General features: G+C 39.6%; 1 protein-coding gene and 1 long non-coding RNA gene across 4 annotated transcripts in view; one reads left to right on the top strand and one right to left on the bottom strand.

Annotated features, from left to right (window-relative positions):
• RGS7BP (regulator of G protein signaling 7 binding protein) overlaps positions 1 to 10265 on the top strand; it is a 126649-nt gene that overhangs the window by 11335 nt on the left and 105049 nt on the right. For 2 of the 3 annotated variants that reach the window (XM_082457372.1, XM_082457373.1), the window contains exon 2: positions 497 to 663. In XM_082457372.1, coding sequence (XP_082313498.1) covers positions 497 to 663 — 167 coding nt within the window. Of the gene's footprint in view, positions 1 to 496; positions 664 to 10265 lie in introns of those variants that run through there. The other variant, XM_082457371.1, reaches the window with a different exon arrangement.
• The window catches only part of LOC309658614, a 136024-nt gene that overhangs the window by 104503 nt on the left and 21256 nt on the right, over positions 1 to 10265 (bottom strand). The window lies entirely within an intron of this gene.

The raw sequence follows: 10265 nt of genomic DNA, 5'->3' as shown, positions 1-10265 counted from the left end.
CAGACGCTGTAGCCGGTCTTCCCGTCAAGCTCGGAGCCCAGCCGGAGCGGTTCAGTGGTCCGGCAGGAGGTGAATGGTTTGCCTAATATAACCCACCTTTGGCCTTTGTCCCCAGGCCAGTTCAAATCCACATCCCAGCTGTGGTAGAGGGGAGACTTCTATGGGAGAGTTCCCAGCATCACTCTCTAGTTACCTGGGAGTGGCATGGTAGCTCTCCAAATATGCTCTGGCTCTTCAGAAACTGAGTCTGAACGGGTGGCGGCAAGTAGGTCTGGAAACAGAGCTTCCATGACGAGACGTACCGATGAAAAATAAACACTTGCTTTGGATGAAGAGAACTTACATCTTTGTGCCCCAATCTTTAAACAATCTGTAGGCTCTTTAGCAGGAGATTTGGGGAGGTGGCTCAGGGGTCAGCGAAAGCCTCTGTTTAGGTACTCAAAATAGGAAACTTCCTGATCAGTGTCTTATGAAAGAAACTCGCTCTCTTTTCCAGCTTGTCCAAGAGTTCAACACGCAAGTGGCCCTGTACCGAGAACTGGTCATTTCTATCGGGGACGTCTCTGTCAGCTGCCCCTCACTCAGGGCGGAAATGCACAAGACAAGAACCAAAGGCTGTGAAATGGCCCGCCAGGCACACCAAAAACTTGCTGCCATCTCGGGGTAGGAGACTCTTGGCATTATTTGGTAATTCATATACATGATGTGTGCATGCTGGCAGATATTTATGGTGACCAAGGCCTGAGAGATGTTCTCTGCAAATGTGAGGTTTTAACCAATCACCCCGAGATCAGGATTTTCTAGAGAGCTATGAACAGACTGTAGACCAAGTTATAATCCAAAAGTTGTGTGATTCTTATATATGTATTGAATATTTGGGTTATTAAGTGATTTTTTAAAAAAATTAACTTTCAATATGCTGGCCACATGTTGGAATTTGGGGCTTAAAATGTTTTTGCAGAATGTTTGGACACCAAACTGAAGTTAAATCATCATGCCTCAAGATTATTTTGTCATCTGCTGCTAAACATCTACTGCACAAAAGTCCTGTGCAGTAGGGGGAAAATCTTTGCTAAATCCCAGATTTACTAAACTTTTTACACCATGAGATAAATTCCTATGACATCATTTAAAATAAAATCCCTAAAATAAAGTCTTGGATATAAATTACTCTCTTCACTGTAGTGTATGAAAGGGAAGTTTTAACATGAGAAAAGCTTTTTAAAGATTGGGGAAATTCACAAATCTAACTAAATTTAAGCTTTTTGTGCCCCCCCAAATTATTTTTATTTCTTTTTATCACATTTATGGATTCTCATGCCTATTTTAGGTAATAAGACAGTGAGTGAAAACTTCTCTCCTGAGACCGCACTCACTCCTTCCCGATCTCTCAATAGTGGGAGAAAAATTAGTCCTGGATTTTGTTAACAGTTCCTATTTTCACATAAGTACAGAGAGCAAGGAAACACAGGAATCCTTATGCAGATACATTGATTTAAGTGTTTGATTCGGTCTGGATATAGCTTTTATCTATTTGTCTTCATGAGTATGGTTTTATCACAGTAGAAGTTCTAGTTAGTCAGACTCTCATGATAATGTTGCAGATTGATCACTTGTAGGAATTATATCTAATTTACTTTTTTGAAAGAATCACTCTTTGTTATCTTTAATGCCATTAATATGTATAGTGACAATTATTAGTATATAAAGATTAGAAAGCCATATGTTGCCTCTCTTAATAACTAGTCTACATTTGACAACAGGCATTTTACATGATGAAAAATGATTCGCTGTGCTAACCTCCTGGAAGTGAGAGATACATAAAATACGTTGCAAACCTATTTAATTTAGTAGAAATATTGAAAAGTATTATCCTTTTCTGTTTTAACTGTTATACTATACTTAACAGGAAGTAAGTCTGGGAGTGAATCTAGGAGGTGGAAAGGAATTAAGTGTTTAAGGAATTTGGGGAAGAAATGCAGCTGTGATAAATCTCAGAGAAGAAGAGAGAAAAACAATCAGAAACACAAAAGGGAATCATGGTGGACTGAAAACTGTGGAGAAACAATGATTCAGAAGGAAAAAGAGGGCTCAGGGCTAAGGAACTGCATCTATGTAAACTCTGTGTCTAAGAGTGTATGGTGTGGTTATATCCAGAGTTCCTTTAACTTGGAACTCAATTTGATATGTTCTAATCAGAGAAGATGGACTGGAGAAATGAACAAGGAGTTCAATTTAGTCTATTCTGCTACACACATGAAATTCAGGTTCTTCTAAAGGTTTAGGAAAGAAAGAGTCTGAAACTATTGGCTAAAAGTTGAGTTTTGAGGATTTGAGGTGAATTTTATGAATTCAGGGGGTTATAGCCCTTTACTACTTACTTACATGTTATCTGAGGGTTGATGTTATTGGGGGCAGTTTTATAAGAATTAGTGGGAAAATAGGTTGTTCTTAGAGCCTTGCAAAAGTAAGGCCAACTCTGTAGAATGTTCTAGAGTAGAATTTGAAACATTTTCCTCCTTAAAATAACAATGAAATACAGCTTAACCTTCTTTCTAAAAAATGACAGCAATATTGAAGGAAATCCCTTTAGCTCCTCACCATCTGGGCTCCATTAATGAAGGATGTGATTGCCCTTGGCGGAATTCCATTCCTGATATTGCTAGTTATGTGGGCTCTCATTTCAAGCTTCATGTGAAGGCTGGTAGGGAGGCTGTAGGATTCACTTTACAATTTGATGCAGGGGTTAGAAAACAATGATTCCTGGGGAATGTAGACAGAAAGACTAGATTTCTTGACTGCCCATTGTTTGCTGGCAAAATCCATTTAGTTGATAGAATAATCCTCTGAGGGAGGGATTAGTATCCTTATTCTACAAATGGGTCTTAGAGAGGTTAAGGAAATTGCCCAAAGACACACAACTAAGAAGTGGTACAACTTTGATTTGGCCCCAGGTTTACATGCTTCTGAAATCTGTGAACTTTCCTCCATATAATGCTGCCATTCAAAAAGGTGTCACGTAAAAAAACAAAGTACTGAGACGTGCTAATGTATAGATGAACCTCCAAAAGAGTACACAAAATGAAAGAAGCCAGTCACAAAATACCAAGTATTATATGATTCCATTTATATGAAATGCTCAGAGAAAGCAAATCTATAAGAAACAGAAAGATTAGTGGTTGAGTAGGGCTTGGGGTGGGAACAGGGTGTGAGTGCAAATGAGCTTGAGGTATCTTTTTGGGGTGATGGAAATGATTCAAATTTGAATTGTGGTATGTTTTCTGAAAATCAATGAATCATTCAATCAATGATTGAAATCAATCAAATTCACTTAAAATGAGTGAATTTTATGGTATGTAAAGGATACCTCAATAAATGTTTTTAAAAAGGTATGATCACCATCAAAAAGGTATGATGAACACTTGACTTTCATTGGCTTTATTCTTTTCTACGTATGTAGCTTTTAGTGAAAGGGATACGAGCTACAGGGATGGGATAAAGTAAATCTTGGCTCTCCATGCATTCATCAAGATGCCTGCCTGAGAGTGATCATCTAAGCACCAATGCGTTGTTCTTTGTAGGAATACAGGTGGGGGGAAAGGCAGGACTTGAAGGAGTAAATGAATTCTCTCATTTCTTACCAACACAGACCACTCCTTTCTTCTCTACCACCTGGCTCTGGGGCCAGAGGAAGAAGGCAGGGTTGAAAGTGGACAGGGTAAAAAGAAAATGAGGCAAGATAAACAGAGAGGAAGAGAAAAAACAGAGTTAGGATTAAACCACATAGGTAGCCCATGGCATTGTGAGACCTCTCTATTGAGACCCACAACTTCATCATCCCTAAGGTCTTTAACATTTTAATGTCTCTGAATTTACAGTTCATTTTACAATGGATGATGCATCATATTGAGTGGCAGCATCTTTTCTTTCCTAACGGTACATAAAACAGTGGTGTTTCTTACAATGGATGATGTCTAAATTTAATAAAATACAGTTTGGGTTAAAAGTAAAAAAAAAAAAGAATTAAGCCAGAAATGCTACATCCCTTTCATCCCTGACCAGTTGAAACTCTGAAGGAATGGTGACCACAAAAGAAGAAAACTCGGACTGTGTTTCTCACTAGCTGACCCTGGGGAAGAAGACCATCTTCACAGATACAATCGAAACACTTTCTCAAATTGTGTTTAGATCAGCAGAAGTTCAGGTACAGCCTTTTCTTTCAAAGGCATTGGATGTTTTCCGGGCAGAGCCAGCCAGCTGAATCCAAAGTCTCCTCTGAATGGCTTGATTTACCACAGTTATTGTACCTTCACCATGCTGATCCTCTCCTAGGCATTAAAGCTAAGAGGGGCACTGCTCGATGTTTCTGTGTATGTGTGTGTGCACACACATGCACTTATGTGTGTGCACATGCACACACATCAGGGGTAGGAAGTTGTCTGGACCCTGTCTCCTTGGACTTCCCTCCAAAAATGACTTCTGAGACCCCTTTGAAGAATCCCTAAGGCTCCATGATACAGAGAGTACTGATTTAGCAAAATATCCTTGTTTTATGTTTGAGGAATCTGAGATTTGGAGGATTTAAAGTGACAACTTGGTCGAGTGTACATGAGGATTTTACAGTCAGGCAAACCGGGGCTGAATACCATCTTTGCTGACCTTGATGGAATTACTTACTCTCTAAATCTCAATTCCCTTATCTGTAAACTAGTTGTCATGCTCACTCCTGGGGTAGTTGAGAGGATTTAGGGAGACAGGATTTAGGGAGCCAGTACCCTGACAGGGGTACTCTGCCAGTCCCAGGCTGCTCTAAGACTGGAACCCAGGTTTCATGCTCTCTGGTCTAGTGCCTGTTCTATCAACCACACCACCTCCTGAGAGTGAAGAGAGAAGAGTACAGCATGTAAGCTAGGAGGGCCCAGAAGAACCAATATCCTCCAGCAAACCCCAGGAGTTTATGCTATGGTTGGTGGGCTGGTTATTAGGAGTCCTTTTCCTTTGCTGATGTGGTACCTTTGTTGCACTGGATATTCACACCATGACCTTCTGTTAGCGGCTGCTGATTAGAGTGAAAGTGAGGTTTGAGTATGCTAATGTGAGAGGCAATATAGCTGTCGTGGCAAAGAGCATTGACTCTAAATCAGATTAGACCTGGATAAAATCCTGGTTTTACCACTTACTAGGGATACATGTGTACTGATATTGCAAATTGCTTCACAGGGTTGTAAACGGCAGTGTGGCACAGTGGTTAAGTATATAGACTTTGGCGCTAGACTGCCAGTGTTCAAATCTCAGCCTTACCACTCATAAATAGTGTGACCTTGGGCAAAGATGCTGCCTCTCTCTGCCTCAATTTCTTAATCAGCAAAATAGGGCTAATACATAATGGGACCAAATCATACAGTATTCTGAGGATTGAGTAAAGTAACATACAGGAAGCGCTTAGAAGACTGCCTAGCATACAGCAAATGCTATTATTAAGTTCAGATTAGTGTTACTGTAATTACTAATAAGACATTTAAAATTCAGGTGGTCAAGATACATTTATATAAAAAAAAAATCTGCCCCTCAAATATTTTTCAAATAAATATTTTAGCTGAAATACATTTTTGTTTACTTTGGTTTCTTACATTATGTTCTGAGGAATTTTCTCGGTTGAAACTTCCCAGATGGCTACCAAAAGGCCTCTTCTTTAATACCTTAAAACCAATATGGAGATGTGAAGGTTCAAAAGTAGTTAAGTTTAGAAATACTTTCTTGGTATAAATCAACCTAGATTCTTCATAAATCATAATATTTACAAAATCTTTTGGCCTAGCTCTGGTATAAGCTATGTGGACAAGCTTATGCCATTGGACAAGACTGTTAAATTCTCTGTACACCTCAATAATTGAATTGAATGATTTCTGAGTTGTCCGGCTTCATCATTCTAGTGTTCTATGTTAATTCGTGTAGAATCACATAGATTTTGTTTACAGAACTGAGCTATGAATAAATCAGCACATGCAGGAAGTTTGATGATTGAAGTCCAGAAATAATTTGTCAGGATGTGAACATACTATGATCACAAGGAGAATCTTAATCTCCTAATGGCTTCCGGGAACAATATAATGATTATCCTAGGGATCCATACCCACAGATTTTAGGTTTTTCCTTTCAGCAATTATTTTCCTGGCCAGCCATGCCTGTGTTTTTCTCCTTTCTCCTTGCATCTCTCCTTGTGTTTTTTCTTCTATTTTTTTTGGTCTATTTTAGTTTTGTTTGATTCTTATTTGACTTTTCTGCTCTGTATTTTTCCAGTCTCCCTTTTTGTCCATTCCCTGTCGTGTTTGCTAGGATGTTGAAATGGGAGAGAGAGAATACAGAACTGCAGCTTAGTCAGTGATGCTTCCTCTCAGCACTTTGGCTGAGACTGCAGCAATTACATGGGGTGGTAGAGAGCGGAAGGAGTATTTGTTGACCGTCGAGGCAGCTCACTCAGCTTTCTTTAATCCACATGATGGAGGAGGCCTGAGGTATAGTAAAATAAGCCTGGTTGGCAAGCATGCCAAACCACCTACACTGTCCTTTATGTTTCCTTCCTATTACAGGTGTTTGGGTTTTTAAATTTTAACTCTCCCTGGTCAAATAGTGAAAGGTGAGTTATATCTGCACCAAAAGAATATGCTATCCATCTGAGATAATGATGGGAGAACAATTCTGTGTTAGTTTTCTAGGGCTATAGTAACAGAGTACCTGAGTAAACTGAGTAGCTTAAACAGCAGAAAGTTCTCGTCTCACAGTTCTCGAGGCTAGAAGTCCAAGATCAAGGTAAGGTAGGGTTGGTTCCTTCTGAGGGCTGGGAGGAAGAATCTGTTCCTGTCTCTAGCTCCTAGTGGTTTGCTAGCAATCTTGGTGTTTCTTGGCTTGTTGAAGTATCTCTGCCTCCATCTTCACATGTTCTTCTGTGTGAGTGTGTGTCCAAATTTTCCCTTTTATAAGGACACCAGTCTTATTGAATTAGGGGCCCACTCTACTGTACCAGTATGACCTCACGCTAACTTAACTAATTACATCTGCACCAACCTATTTCCAAATAAGGTCACATTCTGAGATGCTGGGTGTCAGAACTTCAACATATAATTTGGGGGGTGGGGAGAAGAAAGTTCCACCCATAGCAAATTCCCTTCACCCATCTGCAGTAGAATACACACTTCGGGTTGTTTGTTTTGCCCAGTGGGGATGGAGTTTTGCCCAACGCTATCTACATACTTTCTCAACACTTTTGCACAAAGACTTCCCAGCACCCAGTGTTTTATCATTTGCAAGACTGTAGCTCATATTAGGGGTGGGGTTTGTGACCATGGAATAGAATGCTTTCTGTATGAAATGGATGTGTTCACAAAGAATCCCCAATATGGTTAGCACTTTGCTATAACCAGTTTAATTACTGGTGTCTGAAGGTGGAGCAAAATCCAACTGCCAAAGAGAATGTTAGGAGGAGGAGTAGGTGCACCTTACAATCCACACGTAGGACGTTCACTTTCTCTGGTCTGCGTGGCCAGAAGTGATTAGGTGGTGGTCCCTCAGTGGTGCTGATTCTGTTGCTTCAGGGCCATAGCATACTCAGGAGTAAGTGACAAAGGACTGCCTCCCACCAAATTAAAGAAGCGTGCTATTCTTATCAACCAAACTAAACGTGATAGGGAATCTAGATACATGGTCTCCCACTGCCAGTTGAAGTTTAGCCTTTTTATGTTTTGAACAGATCTAATGACTTTCACCTTGTTAGAGCTTTCTAATAGATGTTCCAATTAGAGGGAAAATTAAACCTAAAACAAACTCTAGGAAACTCATCATCACTTTATTATTTATACCGTGAAGTACAAGAGAGCAAAGCTGTGTTTCATTCATGTTTGCACCAAGTGCCAAGCTCGTGAGGAAATGTGCATCTTGTTTGTTCATTAAGTTTACTTGGTATTTTTAAATCTATTCTTAAAAGACACTGTGTTATATACTTCAATTTAAAGATCAACTATACTTCCCTGGTGGCGCAGTGGTTAAGAATCTGCCTGCCAATGCAGGGGACATGAGTTCAAGCCCTGGTCCAGGAAGATCCCACATGCCACGGAGCAACTAAGCCCGTGCACCACAGCTACTGAGCCTGCGCGCCTAGAGCCTGTGCTCCGCAACAAGAAAAGCCACCACAATGAGAAGCCTGTGCACCGGAACATAGAGTAGCCCCCATTCGCCGCAACTAGAGAAAGCCCGCGCACGCCAACGAAGACACAACACAGCCAACAAATAAATAAATAAATATTTTTTAAAAACAATAAAATAGAAAATGTTGAAAAAATCAACTGTAGTTCAATAAGAGGAAAAAAAGAAACTGTGTCTTGACACAGACACACACTTTAGTAAAAAAGGAGCAAATACATTAGCTTACATTTTATATTTCTATTACATTTGACTGTTATTTCTTTCTGGTTTGTAACTATAAAACCAATGTTGGTTTTTAAATGAGAGGACTTGAAGAGCACACTTAAGATTGTTTTCTGAGGCATAGGCGTTCCTTATTATAAGAAATTAGTGGGCAGTGTGTAGTTTAGAATTACTCAGAAGGTAATCATGTTTGAGGTTATTTGATAAAATATCACCCTAACCTCTGCTTGGTGGCTTTATATTGAATAGTTAAATAACCATTTTCTATTGAGGTCATTTTTTAAAAACCATTCTTTAAACTTTTAGCCCTTGAAAGTTTAGATGTGTCTCATCCGAAAAGATATCTACATAAAGCAAGCTCCACAGCAGTAACTAAACCACCAGTCAGTTCATTTATTTCCTCTGCTCTAGAAGACATGACTTTTTTTAAAAAAGTAAAAATCTCATGAAAAACATTTAATTGCTTGTCTATATACATATTTACACATGTGTATATTGCTTGTTCATATATACATATTTAGATATATTTATAAACAAATACTAAAATTTGTGAAATAGACTCTTGCTAGGATAATGTGTCTAAGCTTTTAAATAGAAGTGTTGATTTAGCAAATAATGTTTCCAATCTAATGGAAAACTCTAGATACAATCAGGTTAACAAAAATTACATTTGCAGGTGTAAATAAACAGTAAACTAATAATCTACAGCAATTTAACTGAGTTCCAGCAAAAGGGGGAAGTGTGTGCTAACCCAGAAGTCATCAAACCCCTAGTGTATTATTCAGTCACTAAAAATAAGTATCTTAAAGTCCCCCTCAGTCTTATTCTGTCAGTAAGTCCTGTAGTATTTTACCTTTTTCAATGTCTATTGTATCTTCCCCTTTTTCCCCCATTTCTGTGGCCACCCGCTTAGTTCAGAATCACGTCCCCTCAGGCCAGGTATTGTAGTATCTCCCAGTTGTTCTCCTTACCATCAGTCTCTCACCTCTTCTTTTCAACTTATTCAGTAGGTCCAGACTAATCCTCCTAACACTCTCCTCTGATCTTGTCACTTCTTTGCTTTAAAACTTCCAAAGATGCCCCATTGCCTAAAGCAGTGTTTCTTCACATGTGTTCCCTGCGTTGCCTGTCTCAGAATCACCTGGGGTGCCCTCGGACTGAAAGAACCAAAATTCTGGGGAATGAGCCCTGAAAATCCAATTTTTTTAACAAGCACCACCCCATCCCCCAGGAGATTCTTGAACTTGCTAAATATGAGGCCTGTCAGCCTGAAGCAGTGATTCTCAACCTGGGCTGCACACTGCAATCACCCAGGAAACTTTAAAAAATTGTCGATGTTTGAATTCTATCCCCAGAGTTTCTGATCTGGGAGGCAGCCTGGGCATTGGGATATTTTTTAAAGCTCCCCAAGTGAGCATTTGTATAAAAATGGATTACATTTAGCTACACTGAACAAAAAATTCAAAGACACCAGTGTTTATTCTCTCACAGAAAAGAAGCCCTAGAATGGCCAATTCGGAACCGGTGTGCTGGCTCCAGGAAATCAGCATTTCTGTCACCCACTCTTTGTTTATGTCTTCCATCCTCAATCTGACTTTATGATGTGAGATTACTATAGGAGCTACAGCCATGAGTCCCAGTTCCAGACTGGAAGAAAGGATGAAGGGGGAAAACCACACTTCCCAGCTGGGTGTGCTCTTTTTAAGCAGACCCAAACAAAACTTTTTCCAGAACTGCATCATATGGTCACATCTAACTACAAGGGAGACTAGGAAATGTATTGTTTTATCACTGCCACCTTAAATAAAAGGAGGACTTGATTACTAAGGAAAAGAGAGAGAGCA

The sequence above is a fragment of the Balaenoptera physalus genome, assembly GCF_965194825.1.
Source record: "Balaenoptera physalus genome assembly, chromosome: 3".
NCBI classification, from domain to species: domain Eukaryota; kingdom Metazoa; phylum Chordata; class Mammalia; order Artiodactyla; family Balaenopteridae; genus Balaenoptera; species Balaenoptera physalus.
This window is presented reverse-complemented; position numbering and strand designations above follow the sequence as displayed.